This window comes from Trichoplusia ni, chromosome 3 (assembly GCF_003590095.1).
Source record: "Trichoplusia ni isolate ovarian cell line Hi5 chromosome 3, tn1, whole genome shotgun sequence".
In the NCBI taxonomy this organism is placed as follows: Eukaryota; Metazoa; Arthropoda; class Insecta; order Lepidoptera; family Noctuidae; genus Trichoplusia; species Trichoplusia ni.
In genome coordinates, this window is record NC_039480.1 from 11552848 (window position 1) to 11577137 (window position 24290).

Sequence of the window (24290 nt, forward strand, 5' to 3'; positions counted from 1 at the left end):
TACAGCGTCGCAAGCAAACTATAGACAATGTAGCAAAGTTTGTCTCTCATTTTATTGTTCTATCATGTTTCGAGAAAGCTACCGGGTGCTCCTACATAAACTGTTTCTTTTACTTTGTATTGTTTATACAACAAATATTTACGAGTTCATGAAACTCACGAACTTTTTATGTACTGGTACACGACACTTTACTTTCGATAATATTATTAGAAATCCGTTTTTATGAATAATTATGAACCGAAAATAATTTTTCACTATCTGCTCCAAATCGGACGATGTTGAAACCTTTAAACTGAACTTTGCTTATTGGTCATTTAATTTTAGCTATCATTTGAAAAATAAATTGGCTAACCTTTCTTTATGTTTACGTTCAATTAAGATGAGGGTCAGTCATTGACCATTACTATTATAAAATCGTTAATTGTTATAACCTTGTCATATTAAACACCAATTACGAAGGCGTTTATCTCGTGAAATCGAAAATCTAACTAGAAGTTCAAATGTTTTTCTTTTTGTTCTTAGGTAGAGCATCATCATGTCATCGCCGTCTAAACATCGGTCTAAAAGACAGACTCGCTGTAAGCGCCTGCTACACAAACGGCTGCCCATAACAAAATGGCTCCCGGAATACAATTCAGAGAAGGCTCTGGCAGATTTGATTGCGGGCATCACAGTGGGGCTTACGGTGATACCACAGGCTCTAGCGTATGCGACACTGGCTGGGCTAAGTCCACAGGTAAGTCATATTTAGATACTGAGATACTAAAATTATTACTGTGTTCCACTTTTAGTAAAGCTAGAATGGTTTCCTTGCAAATTATTTTAAGTATTATTTCATTTCCATTCATGCATTGCATTATACTACTTATTGCATTTCAAGTTTCTTGCGATCGGAAATGTGACAACAGTCGACATTTAGTAGTACAACTTTTTCTTTGCATTACTCTGTACCAGAAATCGTAAATTCCTTTTTACGTCACATGGATAGCGTCGCAGGTAAAAGTCGATCTTACTTCGAAAGATGTCCCGATTTTTAGGGTGCAATGACCGGGTCATTTGGAGTAAAAAGGTCGTTTGCAAGGAAACCGCCAAAAAACCTGAGCACGTATTGCAAACATAAGGTTTACGTAATGTGAAATAATGTCATTTTGAGTTCAGAGCTTTCGAATCCGATCATTCATGTGTGATACGTTTTATGTTTGGACAATTTAGCAATACCATTAAATGATAAGAATATTGTTTCATACATATTAAAGTAGAATTTGCATTTAGGATATTCTCATGAAACTTGACAGCACCATTACAATAGATTGATCATAAGTGACGAAATTTAAATTACATTTATGTCTGATTCTTATAACAAAGGGGGTAGATGAAACAACAGTCGAGGTTGTGCACCTACTGCTTTGTTTCCACACATACGAATCAATCACTGATCTATACCAATCGAGCATAAGATTTTAATTAACGCTCAAAAACTTGCTATGTTTTTTCATTAGCATTTGACACACCTTATAAAACTATGTCCCTAGTGCATAAAATAACTTTGTTATATTTTTCCCTACACCTGTAGACCTACAGGTAGTAAAATAGGCGTTGACAGTCATAAACTTTTCAGGATGGTCTCTACTCGTCATTTATGGGGTGTTTCGTCTATATAGTATTCGGGTCCTGCAAGGACATAACCTTGGGCCCGACGGCGTTGCTGGCGCTTATGACATACCAACAAATACAGGGCAGGAACAATGATTATGCGGTGCTACTATGCTTCTTGTCTGGCGTAGTACAACTTATAATGGGAATATTACATTTAGGTAAGTCTTCTTTGCTATATTTTTTTTGCCTAAAACAATGTTATGTGTGAGTCATGAATATAAATTTTCTTTTCTAAATGGAAGTTCGATAGTAAAACGTGCGTGCAATAGAATTTGAACACAAACTGCATTATGTATATTATTTTTATCTATTTGCACAGACGTTTACTGAATGCGTCGAAGACACGATACATGGCATTATATTCAACTGTATACGTAATTATTATAATTATATCCTGTACTAACCAAGGCCGGCGTGCAATACATATTGAAAGTGAGAGCACCGTTATACCCATTCGTTCAATTCGATATTACTATAACAATACGGTACATTTCTAATTTATACAAATGGAATATGAATTTCGGTTAAATTTAAATCTTATATACAGTTAAAACCCGCCATTAAAATTAAATTGCTTTGCCCTTAAACCGCACACTATCACATCATAACGTATTATTTATCGTTTTCAATGTGTTTGTGCGAGTTGTTATCAAGCCGACTCAATGATTTTCCCTTTGTTATCTCCAAATTGAAGTTCGCTACCTCGGTTCGCAATTCCATACGTAATAGTAACATTTACAATGCGTCCTCAATTATCCTCACTAGCTAGTTCATAACTAGTGTATACTTTAGTTTGCGAGCTTATCTCACTATCATTATCCAATTTCCATTCAGCTGCGGGTATGGGATCTGTTTCATTATTCACCGGCGTTTGCTTAATTTGATCTCCTCTTTCGTAACAACGCAGGCACAACCTTCCTTTTAATTGTCACTCAGTTGTGTCGGTGGATTAACTTCATTTGTTGTTTTATTATTCAAGCTTTAATTAATCTTGTTAAATGAGGTTAACAGCACAATAATCAAGTTTATTATCTTCATAAATAATAATACTATTAAGTTAAAATTTTAATAAAAAAAACGTTCAAAATCAGTAACATTATATATTCCTTTTATCTATTAAACGTTTGACAAAAAATACAAACTTTTCTCTTAAATGCTAGTTTAAGCTAATGAACCAATAAAGATCCTCATATTTTTATTAATGTGCCTTGTGCAGATCCAAAAAAATAGTACGACCCTATGTTTTTCTAATTCATCCTTTTGTTTTCAGGTGTTCTGATAGACTTTATATCAGTACCGGTGACTGTTGGTTTTACCTCAGCCACGTCTGTCATCATCGCTGTGTCGCAGCTTAAAGGACTTTTAGGTCTCCAATTTAGATCTGGTGGTTTCATAGATACAGTTAAACAGGTAATTTTTCTTTTACACATATTAGCCTATGCTGGTAGTGAGATCGGTGATCAATAACTTGGACGAGGATTGTTTCATTTTGATTTTGAATGAAAAAGATAGGGTAAGACCGATGGAATAAAAATATAAGTAAAAAATCTTTTACACGAAGCAACTTAATTCATCAGCGACGTGCTTTTGCCTTGCGTCAAGAGCGACTCAGTCGTCTTAAAGATTCCAGTTCCTTCACATGAAACAATGCAACTACAAAATACATTGAGCTATGAAAGTGAAATCACAAAAAAACTACAAAAATCCAAACAATGATTTTAAAGAATGGTTGACTCTTAAATATTTTTGCTCTTTATTACAATACGGTTAGGTCATTTGATCAATCGATATTAAAGAGGTAGTAACACTTTGACATGATGTCGAAAAGCCTATTGTTCCATAATTAATATTGATCACTTTGATGGAACTGAACTTTAATTGATGGATGTTCATTAAACATCCTATCCCACGTTCCTGCTTATATGAAACTACTATACAGACTATTTTGGTTTTCAATGTAAATTAATATGTGATAGGTTAAGGGGTTTTAACGTCAAAATTGAATGATGCAGCAGTACTATTTAACATTTTGCTGATGCAGTGTGGGACTAAAGCAATGCGCAGTGTGTGCAAGTGTAAGATTGCTGTGTATTCAAAAATCGACTTTCTGGATGTATAATTATGATTTAGATTCCTGGATTTACCAAAATGTAATTTTTGTTTCAGGTGATAACCAATATTCCAAATGCAAGGATAGCTGACAGTACCTTAGGTATATCTTGTATTGTGTTACTTCTAGTTATGAGAGTAAGTATTTTTTTGTTTATTTATTTTTCCATCAACAAGCGTCTCATCCTGCTCGCACATGTGTAACACTCATTTACGAAACATACGCTTGACGGACGGTGATATACAAACTAGAAAAAACTACGAAGTATTCTTTCTAGTAGCTTAATACCTTTAATAAGTGCTACAAACAAAAGGTTAATGACAATAGACTAATGTATTATAGAAATAAAAGAAATTTCGATGACGTTTAATACTTTCAGTTTAATACAAGTGTATTCTTAACATTGTTAAACTTATACTTAATTTGGTTACCAAATGTTAAGTAATTAAAAATATTGGTACCACGTTTTTACGATACTTAATTAATTTTTGTTAGTAAATATATTTTCACCTCTACTGCATATAATACAGCTATTTATTTCGGAATCTTCCTTATTTTTACTAACAACACAGCATCAATACGCATTTGGATGCTAAACTGGCATAGTGTTTTAAGAAACTATTATTTCGTGCTTAAGGTTCAAATTCCATTGCCATCTATGTACCTTAAAAAAAACTAATAAAAACGAATTGAATTTCATGTCTACGCTCATTACATTAAGGTGTATGATGTCAAATAAGAAAATATTTCGCCCTGACAATCTGCTAGGATCTCTAGACTCTTTAATTTCGTTCTTTTATTAGCTTTAAAAGAAAAAAAGGAATTCGTTGAATTCTGTCTAGACTTTGCATTGTTGAATATTCTTCACATTTGTCCAAGCAAAGACAGGCAACAAAAAAGCGTCTGTTGATTACACTCCATACGCCATATTTAAATGTTATATCAACGTACAATAATTGGCTATGCATGCTTGTCATACAATTGTTTAAAAAATATGATATTGTATACCTTTGTAAACTGAAATAACCTTGGTGGGGAAAGGTTGTCTGTCCATGAAAGATAGAATGTATACTCAATACACGTGAGTTTACTTAGTATCGCGAGATATATTACAGCATAAGAGCTATATAGCAAGCTTTAAGGCTAACATGTGCATGTAGCTTATTTTCGTATTTTTTATTCCGTTTTTTTCTTTTTATTACTTACAAGCTGTTGCCCGCGACTTCGTCCCCGTGGGTAGAAGATATAAGTTATGATTTAGGTATACCTGCCCGGTTTTTTTCACACTTTCCATTATATCTTAGCTCCTATTAGTCGCAGCGTGATGGTTTATAGCATAAAGCCTTCCTCGATAAATGGTCTATTCAACGCAAAAATAATTTTTCAATTTGGACCAGTAGTTCCTGAGATTAGCGCGTTCAAACAAAACAAACTCTTCAGCTTTATATATTAGTATAGATTTTCCTTATTAGATACGTGCATTAAATAATAAACCTTAGCAGCTTTGCATTTGCCTTCTGAGTGGTTTAAAGCCTATATATACATATATATGTAGGTTTTTTATCTTATTTTTCTCGCGGAAGACTCCGCGCTATATATAATTCTTTGGTTTCCAATAACCCACCTGAAAGTCACATAAGACCAAATGTTATGTCTATGAACCCAAATTGATGTCTTACAAATTGCTTTCAAATTGTCAATTTTTACTCAAACAATTGTTTGTCAGGCTGTTGTTTCACGATCAATGTTTTGTGTTTGCATTCCTTTGTGAACTCTACAATAGCACTTAATTTGATGCCAGCGAACTTGGCTCTTGTTTGCCGGTCACAGAACGTGATGTCGATCCACAAATGTTTCTATAACACAATTCATAATAAGTACACGATGAGATAAACATATGAAAGAGCTGTTTGTCGTATTCCTTATAAAATGGAAATATACCAATAATTGTTTCAATAACACGTGATGGGTATGAAATAATCGACGAATTATTCCATTATTAAAATACGTTTTTAATTTAATAAAACTGGTAGGAGAAAAGTGTTTTGTTGATGCAAAATGAAAATTCGTTCCAAATTGTTTAAATATTTTTGACCTTTCGTATCTTTTAGCATTTAATTTCTCTATAATTGTTCAAGTGTTTAGCTGTATATTCAATATATTACTTTTATTATGTAAATTGACATACAACTCGTTATGCTAATTTCAAAAGAACTTTCTTCAACTTTTGCTTCGTCACGTTTCTTCTTTTGTTTTAGTTTCACGCGAATATTGAGGTTGTTGCATTGTCTTTTTAATGAAGGAAATAAACAATTTTGGGAGATTACGTTAATTTAATTTTTGGGATTGTTTTGAAATCCATTGTTTTTTTTTGTTGGTAGGAAGTTGGGTAATTTTGTTTGTTTTAAGAATGTTACTTCCTTTGACCTACCTCATCTGTTTTAACCAGAGTAGGTATGCATTTATTTAGTCATACTTAATCCCTTAGTTCGTCATTAAAGTTATGCATCAACACGATGGTAACCTTAGCGTGGCATTTCTATCGTACAGGTGGTCTAATGGGCTAATTCGTTTAAAATATTGATAGAAGAGATGTTACTATCTGAATATATTCGTCTCTTTCTATGACAAATGCTAACTCGTACCTACACGTATTATCATTCAAAAATTTACTTTTTATTTCAGAAAATCAAAGACATTAACCTGCCTCCGAGTGCGAAAGGTTTAAAGAAAACTCTTTGGTTGCTGTCGACGTCGAGAAACGCGATCGTTGTGATAGGCTGCTCCTTGGCAGCTTTCTTCTTCGAGAAATACTCCACACAGCCTTTCAAACTAACAGGGACTGTTAAGTAAGGAATATTTTATTAATTCTTTTGCGTTTTGTTGCCTTATTACATTGAATAATGTTAATGAATTTTATAATTTAATAGCTGCTTACCAAAAGTGTCATGTATTCAGTCTCTAACATTTTACTCTTGATATAAATGTATAATTCAGAGTTGATAAAAAAAAATCATAATAAATTTACTTAAAAATATGAATTATGTTGTATTACTCATAGTGTAATAATAGTAAGTAATAATAATTACCATTTTTAACCCATGGAACTGGTCCATATAACTTATCATATATGTATATTATAGCCTAATTGTTCTTACACACATTCTTGCAATAGTTTTGTATCTACTTTGGATTCTTCATGCCTGTTCTCCCATAGCGCGGAGGTGAATAATCCCTAGTAGATGCCCCATCACATTGTATATTAAAGTTCTCAAGAAGGCCTCTGCACGTTAGACCTGTGTCGCCGTTTACGCCTTTAAAAAGGATCGGGTCTCTTCTCATGAAGTTAGCGTGAATGAAAAGACATACCATTTTATAAGAGGCTTAGAAGTGATTTGTATGTGTATGTGTATGTGAGTGGTTTTTAAACTACACAACACATCTCTACACAACTTCTATGTAAAAAACATCTTTACAAATCACCTCTTTTACCAATTTCAAACATGTATTATCTTTTCCGGTTTAGTTAAACTGACCAACACTGCTTCAGAAAATCGATGAATTACACAATAATTAGTATACTTAGTGTGTCAGATATAAAATGCCAACACACGTACTTGAAAAACAAAACCGCTTACACTACCTAACAAATGTTTCATCATTTTCCAGAGACGGTCTTCCCTCCATAAGACTACCTCCGTTCTCCACGGTGTTGGAGGACGGGCGCGAGGTCGGCTTCATCGAGATGTGCTCAGACCTCGGCTCTTCTATATTCATAGTACCTGTTATCGCCGTACTCGGCAACGTAGCTATAGCTAAGGCTTTCGGTAAGTGTCAAACAGAAATCGACCTTATGTTGTATAGACAAGATTTGATTTGCCGCTGTCGCCGTTTTGTCTGAGGATTTATCGTTAGCTAATATCATTTTTGTCACCCATCCAAATGACAAACTTTTGTCAGTGTAGCTTAACCATAGTAAATGATCTTTAGTTTCCATTATTAAAGTTAGTTATTTTTTGGTAGATAGTTACAAACTATCTACCAAAAAATAACTCTCAAGTCTCTTTCTTTCTCAACTCTAACAAATCCAATGGAATTAATTTAAGATAATCAATAATTAATTAACAGTAAATAAAATCGCATTGGGCTCGGATACAGATGTCAAAATCTAGCAAGAAATATATATTTAAATTTACATAAAGGAAACAAGGGTGGCGTGCACTTAATGCTATAATTAATACGCACAAGTTTAAACCGCTAATTACAATTATTTTTAACAAATTATGCAATTAAACAAAAACAATTTATAGTACTAATTTTTATACCTAATAAATTTATAAATTATGCCCTTCGCACACGCAACTCAAGTCCTTATAACCCAACTAGATCCACTTCAAATTCTTAAGCTAAGTTAGCGAGCTACATGTTAAATAATAAATGGCTTTTATAAAACAACGATTATAACAACATGATCCCGGACAATTATTTATAATTGATGGTTATGCAATATTATAATCAAAATCAAAATCAAAATTCATTTATTCAAATTAGGCTACTAAGTAGCACTTTTTGAAGGTCAGGTTACATTGGACAGAACCCGGTTTCGCCCCCCCATCACCGCTTCCTAAGTGCTTTTGCTGTGAGAGAAGAAACGGTGCAAAAAAACTCCCCAGCAGCACGCTGTCATTCCAATTACAAAATTATTATTTGTATCTCTTTTCAAAAATTATTATTATTATTATACATAACAGTAACAAAAAAATGTGTATGTGCCGTGCCAAACAAACAAAAATTTGAGTTCGCCGTATCTAAGCCAATACGAAATTTGACTGTAAGTACAAAGGCCAAGGACAGCAGACCGACCAGCCACCGCAAGCAGCACCCGTTCACGAGTATGACGCAATCAATCCATGTATTTATGCAAAGCAAGGCCGATTGCGGCGATAGGTATTTAAATATTCGCCATAAAAATAATTGTGCTTTTAATAGTTATGATACTAACCTTGATGTTTGCTTTTATTATTTTGTTAGAAAAAGTAGGCCAAAGGTTCAATAACTTGTTTTTGTTTAACGAATATACAGATTTGACTAGATTGCATTAAGTTTAATTTCTAGGAACTGTTTGTAATTACATGATTTGTCAGGAAATTATCCATAACACACGAACACGTAATACGAATAGTGTGTGAATTGATATCTCTCGGTGTTACTTATATTATTAAAAATACTCTATGAGTGTAAATTCTCCATTTTTTATGCCATTATGCCTATGAATGGAAATGTTGACAGCACAGTTCTTATTTTTATGAACAATATTATTAATATTAATATTATTTTGTATATTATAAGAGCTCGCTTCATGTCGTCATATTCGGCGAAACATTTTATTCAAGGAGTATATCAGCTACTGACCAGTGCCGTTATGAGTCTCCTGTACCTAACTCTTAACTGTAACTAATTAATGGTTTTTTTACTTTTCGAATTAACGAATGCCAGATAGTTTCAATTCTAAAAAAATATGTCATTAAAGTCGTTTTTCAATCACTTATTTTATATTTGTTTTCAGCGAGTGGGGAGTCAGTAGATGCGACACAAGAGTTAATAACTCTGTCTTTGTCGAACATTTTTGGTGCGTTTGCGGGCGCCATGCCGATCACAGGGTCCTTCTCCCGGAGCGCTGTCAACCACGCGAGCGGGGTTGCCACGCAGTTCGGCAGTGTTTACACAGGTAAAAAATAATGACAATTGATATTTTGGGAGTTGAAGAGTTGGACGCCTATGTATAATAACGTTTATACTAATGTTACAAATTTTAGGTAACCAAAAATTTTTAGTTAACATTTGATACCTAACACATACTACCTAACCTACCTAACACTATAACCTTTGAACCGATTGTGACCTGACTCATGTCGCAATGACTACATACACGCGGATAAAGCTACGAGTAAAACTTTTTTTACATTACCTGTTTTAAATTAATAACTATTTTACTTACAATTAAGAAATTACAAACAAATAGTGATCACTTGCAATCCTGTTATAAACTCAGTGCAAGCTCTAAGTATAGCATACATTATTATTTGGATAAACAAATAAATAAAAACATTAAACAGTAAAAAAAATAACCGTACAGTGAAAATATTAAGGCGAATAATCGCATCAAGTATAACCTTTTGCTATAATTATTGTTAATCATCAGTTAATATAATTTCTTGTCTATTGTACATTGCGTAGTATATGTACACAAATCACCTGAATAGAACACCTGGTGCAATGCCGCTGTGTAAACAATAACAACTTGCCGATGGATTCTACGTATTCACGAAACGGATAGTTTGTTGACATACACAACATGCGTTGTTCTAATGTTATGGTCTCACCAGCATGACTGCGATAGTTATAGATTAAAAGGTAGTTGCTGGCCCTAAAAACTCAATATAATAATACTATAAACGACGAAATGAACATGACACTAACTTTGCAAAGTGACTTTCTATCCCTTCTTTACGTTTAAAAGACACAAAGACAGCATGACATTCAGTGTATTTCATGAAAACGGTCGCATAACGCAGGCATGAACAATGTCATTGCTGGAAATCTTTCTAAAATATCAAATACTTTCTTGTTTCTCCTGAAATTTTGTGTGCATATTGCAAAAAATTTACTAGTCAGCTAGTAATAATAATAGTATTATAGGGGGCCCTTCTAGTGAGCGGCGAGTCACCGCCTGCCTAATTGTTTGCATCTCCATGCGTAAAAGGGCAGGTGCCATAGTTCTCCGAATAATTTTAAGGAACTGGTCCACTTAACATGTCTCATTTATATAATAGCCTATTTAGTTTTACATACATATTGCAATAGTTTTGCATCTACTTTGGATTTTTCATCTCTGTTCTCCCATAGAGCGGAGGTGAATTATCCCTAGTAGATGCCCCATCACATTGTATATTAAAGTTCTCAAGAAGGCCTCTGTGCGTTGGACCTGTGTCCCCGTTCAAGCCGTTAAAAAGGACCGGGTCTCTTCTCATGAAGTTAGCCCGTGAATGAAAAGAGATACAAATAATAATTTCCGAAGAGTTCGATCTGACCTTCAACTTCAGATGTCTCAGGGTATTATTTATGCTACTCATGCACTTACCTAACCAGGTTAATTATCGTATCCATTATTATTGTATCATATTGGTATGTTTCCAGGTATTCTGGTGTTGTTGGCGCTCAGTCTTCTAACGCCGTATTTCTACTTTATACCAAAGGCGGCGCTAGCTGCCGTCGTGATTTGTGCTGTGATATTTATGATAGAATATGAGGTAAGATCTTGCTTTAGACTTAACTATTCTTAATGTCTGATAATTTCCACATTTTAAAGTATTTTATTTGCACAAAGTCTACATAAGCAAGAATTCATCATAAAATGAAAACAATCACCATTAATGTCCCCGGTGAAACGCATTTTGGAAAAGTTAATTATTAATTTCTGTCAGTTGGCTTTTATTGTGAATATTTTGTCTCTGAACACTTCTTTGTCATCATCCTAACGTGTCCCAACTATGTTAAAGTCGGTTTCCAGTCAAATCGGAGCTGCTACTTTTTTGCACTCCATATTTGAAACTAATAAAAATATTGAATTCTTTATTGCAAGACAAATATGTATATTTTCGGAAAATAAAAAACAAATACCCTATCTTTACAGGTAGTGAAACCGATGTGGCGTTCTCGTCGCGCGGACGTCGTGCCTGCATTAGCGACGTTCGCTCTTTGCTTATCGGCCGGAGTAGAACTAGGCATTCTTGCTGGAGTCGCTGTCAACGTCATGCTGTTACTGTACCCTAGTGCCAGGCCGCAGTTAGACGCCGAGATCGTCACGGTAATGTTGCCTTTAGGTGTAGAGGTTTAAGCTCTACTTTCCCGTGTAGGTTAGCTTTTCATTAACTTGAGAACGTCTTTATGTGTGTAATTTCTACCCAAAGTGGGGTACAAAGTATGCAAGTTGCAGTTCTGGCTGAGCTCTTATGCTTAATCAGATTATCCTTATATCAACTTATAACCTTAGTTCTTCGTAATAAGCTAATAAACAGACAAGAACTTAAGAGGTCATGGTTTCCATACAATCTCGTCATAACTTCGCACAGACATCTGCGTCAAAGATATTCACAAACTCTTCCAAAATCAATTACAAGCAACAACAGTCCACTAACATTTCCCTTACACCCTTATTCCAGAACTCGTCCGGCTTCAGCTACGTGCTGGTGACCGTAGGCAACAGCCTGTACTTCCCGGGCGTGGAGTACATCCGCCAGTACGTGGAGCGCGCCGCCAAGAAGCAGGGCGGCTGCAGCATGCCCGTCGTCATCGACTGCCGATACGTGCTAGGTATGAGACCTTTGCAAGTGATAGCTTATGTGAGAGTGGACTGATAAGTAATGCAAAGCGTTACGGTGCAAGTAACAGTAGTCAGGCACCTTCTCTCACTTTAACCTACAGTGCTAGCCGTTGGCGTATTGATACAAGGAAATGGCTTAGTAGTAGCATATGAGGTACTAGGGAGTTTTAATGACTTACACGTATAAGATCCCACGGCTGGACAAAGGTAATTCTTCCATATCTTTGACGTTTCTATTCTTCGTTACTTCTTTAACTGTGATATTATTAGCATTAGTTTTTTACCGAAACGACGTAGCCGTATGAGTTTGACGTGTCTGTGTCATCTTATCACTCAAACTGATTTTAATTGTGATTTTTGTTCGAAAGGTAAAAAAATCAAACTACTTTTAAGCTCATAAGCTCATGCTCATTACTCCCGACACTAAAACCTTCCCCGTCCGGTCCAGGCGCGGACTTCACGGCCGCGAAGGGCATGTGCGCGCTGTCGGGGTCGCTGTCGTCGCGCGGCGTGCCGCTGGTGCTGCTGTCGCCGCGCGCCAGCGTCGCCTCCGTGTTCAGCGGGGCCGGCTCTAATGTGGTCGTCGTACTCAATCATGCTGAACTAGACTCTACTTTACATAGTAAGTATATATATTAGTATATAGGTTTACATAGTACGTATATATATTTCATCTAATTGTTAATTTTTAGGTGGATTTAAAAAGAGGTGCCTCAATTCGTTAGTTTTTATTTCATGTTTGTTTCTGAGTTAACCTCGAAATAGATGAACCGAGTTTCTTGATTCTAGTTTTCATTTTACGTAAAATAGCTGGCATTTGGTCTCAAATATTGCATCGAATTTGCTTAGTAGTTTTTATTTGAAGTCGGTTGAATTTGGTTGAAATAATATAGTAATATATTTAGTTCCATTTCCGCTGTTTTTTTTTAAACTTATCTCACGCGACCGAATACTGACTATAGCCGAATATTGTAGTGAATTAAGATTCCAAATAGAAATTCAAATCATTATAAACAATTTCATTTTCAGGTCTAACAGGTCAAATACCCTTACCAATACTAAGTTCCAAAGAACTAACTCCGCCTCCGAACTACGCGTCGCTGAAACAGACAGACGATGACGTCACAGAGATCGTGATCGACGAACAAAACAACGTGCCTTTGTTAGTCAAGAATGGAACGTTGAAGTCTCACCACAACGAGGTCAATGACACGTGACGGTAGTGAGGGTACTTTAGGTATTGTATTGTAGGTAGACTTATGTTGTAGTGGTTTTGAATAAAGTACTTTTAAGGCTGTTTTGTGCATAACGTGTATTTTTATGTTGTAACAGTAAACTGTCGCAGATATACGAGATATGACAGTTTGAGACGAAACTGCCTACTTATTTTCTTAAGCATTTTTGTTGATATTTTAGGCGACTTATCACAACAGGCGGAGGTGGAAAAATAAATGAGCACATGTGTCAAATTAAATTAACATCAACAACAGATTTTAGTGCATCAAGTTTGTCGGTGTAGCATTTTTGTCTCGTATCTTTCTCGATCCCTTACCATCTTTACTTCTTTATATATTGTCTTTCTGCCTTTTCCTTTTCTTATTCTATGTAATTCCTCGTTTTACTCATTTTTTTCAAGCCTCCTTTATCAATAATAAAGTAATCGTGGCATATAAGCAATTTATTATATCACCGATTGTGTTAATTTGTTGTTATTAATGTCCATAATTCTTTAAAACCAATACAACATCAGTAAAATAATATTATGGATAGTGTACAAGCGAAAGAACGTTCCCTTTTTGTAGATAGTTCCTATGTTAAGTATTTTGTGACTTAGACGTACTTAAAAGATCCTTTGATAGTATCAAAACTAAAATTCATAGTTTTATACTAATCAAAGATTTTGTTGTTTTAGTTTAATAAGCCAATCTTGTCTTGAATATAAATTATTTTCAGTGTTTCATTTGTTTAAAATACATTTATTCTCTTGGTTGTGTTGTTATTGTCTTAATGTTATTGTAAAGTATCAAGTAGTTTCGTACACTATAGGTACAGTCAGTAACAAAAATCAATAATATAATATAATAATATAATATATCCTGGGAACAAAGGCAGCTTATAAAAATGCCAAAACTGTTTCAAGAAACTATTCCCCAATTGTTTTTTAAAACTTGGGTCGCGGGGGTTTAACAAACATTCAAATAACATGCGCAAAGGCACCCAGAAACAAACAAAGATGGCACAAACAAACGCTTGTCCTCCGCGGAGATCGAACCCACGATACGTAAGCTCACAGTAGGTTCAGCGTGTTGACCTCAACCTCTCGGCTATCAGTACTGATCCGGCTAATAATAACATAGGTGAATATTTCTAAGTTTAATTTAAAAAAGACTATTAAAATAAAAATTAAAAACTAATTAATTACTTTATATGTTCATGGAGTTTGTTGCCGAATGTATATTAATTGTAAAGAAATAAATAAACATCAGTTCTTATAAGTATACAACTAGTTAATAATTAATTAGATAACTCAAATATACCATTTATTCTGCTGTAATAGGTATATTTTTAAAAAGTCAATCGAAGCTAATTTCTAAATTTGTTTGTCTCCCAAGCCATGTCTTACCAACTACATAATACATAAACAATACATTTTACCTGGTACTAAGTATTTAATTATATCTTCCATCTATCTTCCAACATTTAGTTAAAAAAAAGACCTCGCAAAAAGATACTAGGAATTTTAAAATATGCATATGTGTGTCAAGACTAATAAAAAATGTTAACAAACAATACGAAAATGAACTGAATTCAATTCCTTATAAAAATGTTGTCATATTTATATTCCATTCAATCTTAAGATTTAAAAATGTACCTACAATAATTGTACATTATTATATTAACCCACTGTCTGATAAAGCGTAAGATTGTCAAAGATGGTTATATCCTAATCAAAAGATATTTAAACACTTTTAATATGGTTTCACTCTGTTGCAAAAACAATAAAAATGTTAATCTTGCTTTTTTCTTGTGTCTATCCAATTTCTTCATAAAGGCATAAATGTAAATAGTACCAAAGATAAGATTGCACTAAACAATCCCATTTTACTAAAACTGTTGTATATATCTATAATGTTTTCGGTTTTTGTTTTATTGTTATATAATATGGAATTAAATACAGAAATCAGAAATTCTAATGAAATTAACCGACCTTTAATTTAATTGGTGTGAGTGTCCTTTTATGGCTATTAATATCTTTTATATTGTTTTATTTCCTTAAGTGTTAAACTAATGCATATTTCTTGCCAGTAAAAATGATGAAGATGTCTTGCACTAATTTTAAATACATTTTTACGACCGAAACCTGATGTTTTATTCTTTTAAGGACCAAGTAATAAAAACAAAGCTTAATTTAAAATATATTTATTTAAATAAATAATGTACTTTGTGTACGATCTACCCTAAATCTTAGCACCATCATTATAACATAGTAAATGCATTCTCTGACTATCAACTAAAAATAATGAGTATCATAAATCAATAGTGTAAATATCTAAGAACCCATTGAAATAAATAATAATAATTAAATTGTAGCTAAATGCATCAATCAGTCAATTAAACCAACCGACAATCCAAAGGCGTATGTTGTATCTATTATCCGAACAGATTTCGAGTCACAATTTACATAAATAGTCCAAGAAATTCAAATGTATGTAACCTGTTACATAAGCGCATCTGTCGAGTCGGCTGTCTAAATGGAGTGCTTATAACTTCCCATCACCTGAACCCCATAGTTGACAAAATTTATTGTTTGACAACGTTTTGATGATGGAACATGGGCTTAGACGCCGTTAGGAGTTGCTCGGATACGACGTGGGCTATTCTAGCGCTGCGCTGCCAGACCAGCTCTCGAGTACGTTCATTGTTGCTGTCCACACGAACCTGAGGAAATATACATGATGAGCCTCAACCCAGAGCAAATAAATTTCGTCCGTAATTCGTACAACAAAAGGTTTATATTTGGATACGAGAAGGCTCTGCCACTTAGGGAATACGCTTGACGCCATGTAGTTGTCTTGCTCCCTCAACAACTGGGCCCGCATTACGTTTGCATGTTAGATTTACTTAATATATTTTACCTGTTTAGGTTGAAGAACCTTGATAGTGTGTAGTGTAGCCACTCCCTGGTTGTTTACTCTGAGAGTCAGCTTGCCCAACATTTCAGCAGTTGTTGCTGTAGCAGACCTGATATCTTTCTTGCCTCCGCGACCAACCTATACAAAAATAATATATATTTTTATGATTTATTAAAATTAAAATCATTGCAAGTCAATGAATTTCTATCCATCGTCAAATTTGCCTTAAAGAACTTATGTCAGAATATTGACGTACCTCTTTTTCGACTCTCAATATCAAGGGTCCTACGGCAAAGTTGGTCTTGACAGTTGTGTGATCAGCCATGATGCTGACCGCAACGTCACCATTCCTCTTCAAAGATGACAGACCATACAAGGTTCCTTTAGCACGAGGTTTGCTTTTCTCTGACGGCTTCGTCTTAGTTTTGTTACTGTTAGTCGCTGGTTTCTTGGTCGTTGTCTTAGCTGGTTTCGGTTTGGTCTTAGGTTTAGCAGTAGTCGCCTTTGTAGGTGGCTTAGCTTTCGCTGGGGGCTTGGCCTTCTCTTTGACTGCCCTAGATTCTGCTACAGGAGTCTGTTCAACAACTGCTTCGTTAGGTTTCACCTCATTAATTAGAGTGTTTTCTTCCTTAACAGTTTCTGGCACTTCAGACACTGCTACGGGTTTCTCTTTGTTTTTGTCGGCGTCAGTACCACGGGCTGTATTCTTCTTCTTGTTTGAGCTTTTTCTAAAAGTGAAATTGAATTACGTAAGGACACATTTCATTTATCACATAGCCTGTCAACTTGGCGGTAATTAAGTGGAGGTAAATGACTGTTGAGTAATATGTACCTAAATCATCAGCAGAAACTTTCTCGTGTGTAAATATTAAGTGGACCTTCCCAATAACATTAACGGATTTTTTAAGAAACCGGACACTTCTTAAATTGTTCGAATGTATGGAAATTACATTCCTTTTCAAGCTATGACTTTTAATGATGTCTTTAGTACATTTGAGTTAATGTGTATATGTCTTACCTCTTTGACTTGTTCTTGCTTCCCTTCTTCTTGGTAGTCTTTTTGCTAGCATCAATAGGCTGTAACTTGACGTTGACGGGGTCATAAGATTTCCTGAGGATGTCATTCATCTTCTCTAAGATGTTGTCAACGAAACGATTGTACTTGACGATGTAGATAGCTGGCACTGACGCTGGCTTTTTCTCCGGCTCTTCGCTGAGAGCACCTGTTAAGTATTTTTATTTTATAACTAAATAGGTACTCCTTGACTTTAAGGATAAGTCTAATTAAGTAATTTGTAAAAATTTTCACGAGTATAAGTTAAAAATCCCTCGAGATCCTGGATTCGAAATTAATTATTGATCATGGTATTCTAATAAAGCCCTTTCATAGGATACCTATAGGTATTTAGGAAGTTAGAAAAAAGTAGGTACTAGACCGCATTATTTTGAAATTTTTCATATGTTCAAGCGTTCCGATGCTGCAACGAAACACATCGACTTTATAACACCCCGTCGTTTATTGGAAACTTTTACTTTATTAGAATTAGATTTGGTAGATAATTGTTGTAAAAATTTAATAGTATTTCTTTATCAAAAATGATTTAAAAAACGATGCAATCTAACAATGAGTGATTGCATCTTTATGTCCTAGTTCTAATTATTGACATAAATTCAATCTCCAACAAATAAAAAAGTTGCAAGAAGAATGATAAGCGTTTACAGTAGCTGACGTGTCTATTGACCTAATTAATGTAAAAAAACTAAGTACTAGATACTTCTATCTGCTACTACGACTATCTGTTAGTTTTTCTAACATAAGTGAAACATTTTTTGTTCCGTTTCTCATTTGTAATACTCCAATTATTTTCCTGTCACAGTCCACTGCAGCTCGTATTGCAAATTAATCATTTTCGTAATGTAGGTATTTAATAAGTACGAAAAAACATACCTCGACATTGCATTATTACTGAATGACACGAAGATAATAAATTGTGGACTTATTAAAACTAAAAGTTGATTACACAGAATTTTGTGTTTAATATTTAGAAATTAAATGCATATTTTCTGAATAACCGATGGCTATTGTTCAATACCTAATAAATATTTTCATTCGGTTTGCTTTTTCTCAAAGTATTACATTGCTTTATTGCTCCTACCATGTTATTAAAGAAAGCTTTACAGTTTAAAACACTTTCAAACGAACCAAGTCGCCTACGTTCAATATAAACTCGTCTGTACCACGTAATGTCATGCAATATTGTATTCCATACTTTTCCTCACAGCAAACATATTTAAATAACCATTTATTTGCCAAACAAAGAGCACGCTGAACCGCAAGGGAAACTTCATAAATAAGTTTCTCTTTCTACTGTTACGTTCACATTGGTTTATTTAAATATACCTTAATAATTATTTGTGTGCATCAGCATGCAAGTGTACCGGTACATCGCACACTGGATAATTACTCAAGTGGATCCTACACCTGATTCTAGCCACGTTATGTTGACACGCAAGCTAACTGTATCGGTCTCTCGGAGCCCCACTTGAATTCTAATCGTCGTCCACAATTAATACGACCAGTCAACGGTGGATTTTCTATTTTCCACACGTAAAAGAAACTGCGTGCCGAGCCACGCACAGTCGAAGAAATCTAATTACATACAGGCATACATTGATACGACCGGGATCGCTCTAGACGTTCTCATTCCTCATGTAAAACATTCGTTGGTGCGGCACAGGTATTTAGTCTAGTGTCAGTTGTAATTTTGTAATTATCATTCATATAGTTCTGATACGAGCAATTGCGCAACCCTTAGTTATGTGTTGACGCTAACGATCATTCTCAATGACATTATGCATTACTAACGTGAGCTGTTAAATTGTAATTTCCTGGGAAGGAGTTTGATTTATTCAGTCATCGTACAGGTGACTATGTATAGCCGGCACCAAACGGGTTCTATTTAGGTCGAGTATGACTCCTCGAGACACTCCCAGCATTTCACGACGGCAAACATTTAAAAATTTCTCTTTTCGCATCTCATTAAGTCGTTTTCACTGTACCGGACGTTCGGCACGCAAATTTCGCGGTAAGGTTCGTCATAAAGTGAGAGTGAATTTTTAGTTATATTTACTTTCTATAAATCTGTCCAAAATATTACTTGGTTATTCGTCAAGGTCATTCCTGGGTGCGGCCGAAGCAAGGTCAAAGAAAGTGTCAAGGTTGTAGAAGAAATCGGGCGGGTTCATCGCTCGAGCTCCGGTTGGGAAAGTAAGCGCGCGTTGGACTCCGGCCTCCTAACACACATCTACCGAACTAGTTCCTGGCCCGCCGCCGCGCCGCCGCCCGCTGTGTCTTTCATTACTGGGATTTCTAGTTCTCTATCAAAGAGACTACCCTTATATCTTTTAATGAATCGATTCATCTCGAAAATATTAATACTTACAGATACTTTATATATAATATAGATAAGGATAATAAGGATTGGATATATTGGTATAGAGGAGTTTGTGCGTTATATTACATACATAATCGGTCAAAAGGCTAGTTATTTATAACTATATTTTAATTACTACATACAATACTGCTACGTAAATGTACTATGGAAATAATATGGGACATAAATAAATATGCATGTTATTAAGTCATAAGTCTACGAGCATATGTTACAGCTATGGAACGGGATAGAAGGTGTATAAATAGTTTAAGCTGACTAGTATACATTTTTATTATAACATCCAAAATTAAATTAATATTACTAGATAATGTCACTCGATTTATGGACACCGAGATGGAACAGGCAACTAGTTTTCTGACCGATGTACGACAAACAAACGTGGTATGTACAGCATTCAATGTATCGTGTACAAATTCATTATGACGCACAAATTGTCGTAGAGGTAAGATAAAGAATTTCACACAAAAATTGGAACAACAGATTTATTTCAAATAATTTGCCACGAGACCAGTGTGACATGATCTAGACATTAATTTAACTTTAACTTTCTCGGTACCATACTTACACTTTCACACGTCAAACACACTCACATAATAAATAAAATAAATAGAGTAAATAAATAGTCAATAAATAGCTAAGCTAAAGGAGGGGACCGCGGAGGTCTCTCAGGTGGATGAGAGGGCGTGGCTCGCCCGGGATCTCGCCGCCTACTCACTATCTGAACTTTTTGTGTTCAGCGGCGGCTGCCGCGGCGGATGTCGCTTTGGTTTTCTTTACTTTACCCAGGTGGTTGGCTTTTTTTCCGGCCTTTTTCGCATACGCCGCGACGCTCGCTTTCAGCTTTTTGGACTCACGTGAGTGCTTGGCGGCGATGTTCCTGCCGAGCGCGCTGCTGAGGTCGTCGTCATCGTCATCGTCGTCATCATCATCGGCCTCCTCGTCATCATCATCGTCATCATCGTCGTCGTCGCCGACGGGGTCCAGTTCACCGATGTCGTCGTCCTCGTCATCGTCGTCGCTCTCAGTTTCGGCAGCTACTTCTGAGCTTGCGGTAAGGGTCTCGACTTCAGCGCTGGCGGGCTCTTTCTGTGCCACGGCGGCAGCTTCCTCGCCTTCTGCGGCTTCAGCTTCGCCTTCGCCTTCTTCAGCGACTGCTGCAACTTCCTCCGCGGAAGCGGCAGCGGCAGCAGGGGCAGCGGGAGCGGCTGCTACTGTGTCAGCGGCGGCGACGACAGGCTGGGCTGCTGAGGGCTCGTCATCATCGTCATCGTCATCTGTAGGGATCACAAAAGAATGTGTAAAGATAAACAATGTACATCGATACCCTAAAGAAATATTTTTGTAATTATTTCAATTTCTTACCTCCTCCTAAGATGTCGCCGAAAAATCTGTCCAGGTAATCATCGTCGTCATCATCATCAGCCTCCTCATCGTCATCATCGTCGTCATCATCATCATCATCGTCGTCATCTGTGCCAAAAACACTCAAATTAGTATTTCAGTGGCAAAAAACTTGAATAAACTTCTTCTAGCGTATTGATACCGTTTGTCCGTCTACTCTGTATATTAACACTTGTCACGTATTCGCCTAGTTTCAATACGTATTATTAGCACTATTACTGGTACTTGAACACAAGTGAACTGTTAAACAAACAGTTAATGTAAGACGTACGCCGCCGCCTCTTGGTGCGTGACGTCCAGAGCGAGGCTTTCGTAGCTAGAAAGCAGGGGAGCGTCAATTTCTCTGATTGAGTCTGTTTGAATTAATTAGCGATTGAGAGCGACTGTCACGCTGGCCGACTCACATTCCGCGTTTGCCCGGCCGCGTCCTGATTCTTAGGAATGTTTATCGATAAAATGTTACTTTTACCTTAGCTATTTACCTCAATGGGTAAAATACTTTGTTAATAGTTAAAAATAAGTATTTGATCACAAATAAAATATTTTATTATCCAGGCTACGTTGCTCTTCAAAAGCACGGAACCATGTTGGCTATCTCAGATTCTGTCAACGTATTCAAAGAGGAATGAAGTAGTCACTTAACTATTTATAAAGGGGATGCATTAAGTCTTGAATTACAAATGTAAATTGCTTTAGAGTTTTAATGCTTGAATCATTTAACTAGCTATTTGCGGAACAATTATGCAGGTGTTTTGTAAAACGCAATAAATTTACGATCTATGATTTACCGTCTAAGCTCGAGTGCAGTTAACTTATGCAGCAATCTCCCTGTTACCAATTCATCGTACATCTTATGAGATACATTTTATCGTGAGATACCGTTACCATGCAATCTTCAAGTTAACCGTAATTTTATTTAAATTATAACAAACTGTTTGGATACGTTCTGTTTTATTTAAAATTGAAATTGATTTCTTACTAAGCACAATAAATGATTAGATTAAATTTTTAATGTTTCAACAATACTCCAGAATTAAATGAACTTGTGTGGGAGTAGCTTTTTTGTTTTAACGGAAAAAGTAAAAAATAATTTGATTGATTCTTATTATCGGTAGATCTTGACGTGTATCATTATTATTTTAGATGTATTTAATAATTTTGTTACCTGTTAACGCGTCATCGATGTCGACATCATCATCGTCGTCGTCATCGTCATCATCATCATCGTCGTCGTCTGCAGCTGCGGCGGGCGCTGCGGGCGCGGCGGCTGCTTGCCTGCCTGCTTCCACCTCCTTGTCATCCTGAGGCCGCGCGACAGGGCTCCCGCACGCCATCAACACTACGCAGCACAGGGCCGCTAACAAGAACAACGACTTCATCCTGTATCTGAAACAAACACAACCTTTAATTTACTTCACGTCGAGCATCGCGACCGCGACAGTGCCGACCCGACCACCAGCCCACTGTTGCTATCACGACAACACAACACTATCACGAACACAATCACGTCCACTATGTCCTTGACACTTCACCTTTTATTGAACTGTCACTGTTGAGTCCGTGTGGGCTCTTGCGGAAGAGGTTCCGCCCGCGTCCTTCTTTGCCGGTGTTTGTGACGCTATGGCCGAGCGTGGCGAGCGGAAACGATATAGCGGCGGCGTCTTCACCGCACACTCTTTTATAGAGTTACGTCACACACGCAGGGAAGGAAAGTAGTGATGGTAGTCGACGGGGGCACAGATCAAGTAACACGCAGACGCACCCTATTCCTATTTATATGTACTGGTCCGCTGAGCTGCCGCAGCCGTCCACTACGTATGAATAAGAATTATGATGAATGGGTATTTTACTCCAGTTACTATTATTTTAGCAACCTAACCGTATCATTCTGAAAGTATCGATATATGACCTATACCTTAAAAAACACTGAGTGCGGCAGAGGACTAATTTACAATCGAATTGATCAGTTTATTATCGAAAATTAAAATTAATTAATAAAATAAACAAGACATATTACTTTGGTGTACTTTTTTCATTGTTTAATCGTTGACCCAATTAATTTATTTTAAAATCGAAGTAATTGTCCATTTCACCTTTACAAACAATGTTATAAAAGGGTAAATGTCTGTGATTTACTTAATTATAATTTTTATAGAAACATGTTTTGCATAATAACTAAATTACAAGTTACAAAAGCTTTCACTTATTCATAAAGCGACCTAGAGAAAAATAAATTTGTACGAGCAGTTAAACAAGTATTCAAAATTTATCGTCGATTGTGGAATCCGGTTTTCCCTAATTTTATAATCTATGGCATTCCAAGAGGGGTTGGTTAGGTCCGATTGATTAATTTATTCAGCTTATTTACGGACTCGTGGTGTCTTGGTAGAGAAATGCTTGCCCAGCCAGTATTGTGTCAGAATCTTAAAACATTTTGAGCATTAGTATGACGGGCCGGCCTGTACTTTCACTTAAGGTTATGTGTGTAAACGCGCTTTAAGTGCTATTGATAAGGTGACGTAAAAATGAAAACGTGGGCGTTTAGTAGACATATAAGATTTGCGACATACATACAAGGGATTATTGAATCATTTTTGTTGAGATTTACGTAAAGAGAAAACGAAAGATCTTCTTAATATGGTCGAACTACGTAATGTTTGGGTTATTTATTTGAAAGGATACATAACATTTCTTTTCGGTGAATGTGCTATGCGAAATTTCCTTAATCATACATTTTTTGGATTTCGGTCAATATAGGGAAAGGAAATATGTAGTTCTGCTTACTATACATAGGTAAATAATGGTAAATTTGTTGTTTAGAACTTTTTTTGTACATAAACGTAGCCATTTTTTTAAATATGTTTCATTAAAATAACTTAAAACTCGTGCTTTCTCAAAGAAAGTAGTATTCTTTTTTTTAAATCATTTATTCATATATAACTTTACATTGCATTTACAAGTTTACTCGCCAAGCTATATCGCTTGTTGGCGAGACACGCTCATTACAACACAACACTATGCTTATTATTTACCACTTAAAACTTTTGTTAAAGACATATCTATACTATCTATGTTACTACATCTCACTAGTACTAGAGTCAGCTTCGATAAGCAAGAAGCCCTTCAGCTTAAGTTTTAACTTACATATATGT

At 35.7% G+C, this 24290-nt stretch overlaps 2 protein-coding genes across 2 annotated transcripts; one reads left to right on the forward strand and one right to left on the reverse strand.

The window, feature by feature from the left end:
• The first annotated feature begins 501 nt into the window (after positions 1-501).
• LOC113491917 (sodium-independent sulfate anion transporter-like) lies at positions 502-13588 on the forward strand. The gene is made up of 12 exons (XM_026869133.1): positions 502-736; positions 1619-1814; positions 2927-3066; positions 3823-3903; positions 6452-6615; positions 7436-7593; positions 9333-9494; positions 10964-11076; positions 11460-11633; positions 11989-12139; positions 12598-12771; positions 13179-13588. The coding sequence occupies exons 1-12, from the start codon at positions 536-538 to the stop codon at positions 13364-13366; spliced, it is 1902 nt and encodes a 633-aa protein (XP_026724934.1). The 5' UTR covers positions 502-535; the 3' UTR covers positions 13367-13588.
• A 1965-nt stretch (positions 13589-15553) lies between these two features.
• On the reverse strand, positions 15554-22991 carry LOC113491918 (acidic repeat-containing protein-like). The gene is made up of 8 exons (XM_026869134.1): positions 22671-22991; positions 22304-22524; positions 21100-21207; positions 20592-21011; positions 17301-17505; positions 16539-17010; positions 16286-16420; positions 15554-16088 (listed from the first exon to the last, which is right to left on the reverse strand). Exons 2-8 carry the CDS (start codon positions 22515-22517, stop codon positions 15951-15953), a joined length of 1692 nt encoding a protein of 563 aa, XP_026724935.1. The 5' UTR covers positions 22518-22524; positions 22671-22991; the 3' UTR covers positions 15554-15950.
• Between the last annotated feature and the right edge of the window lie 1299 nt (positions 22992-24290).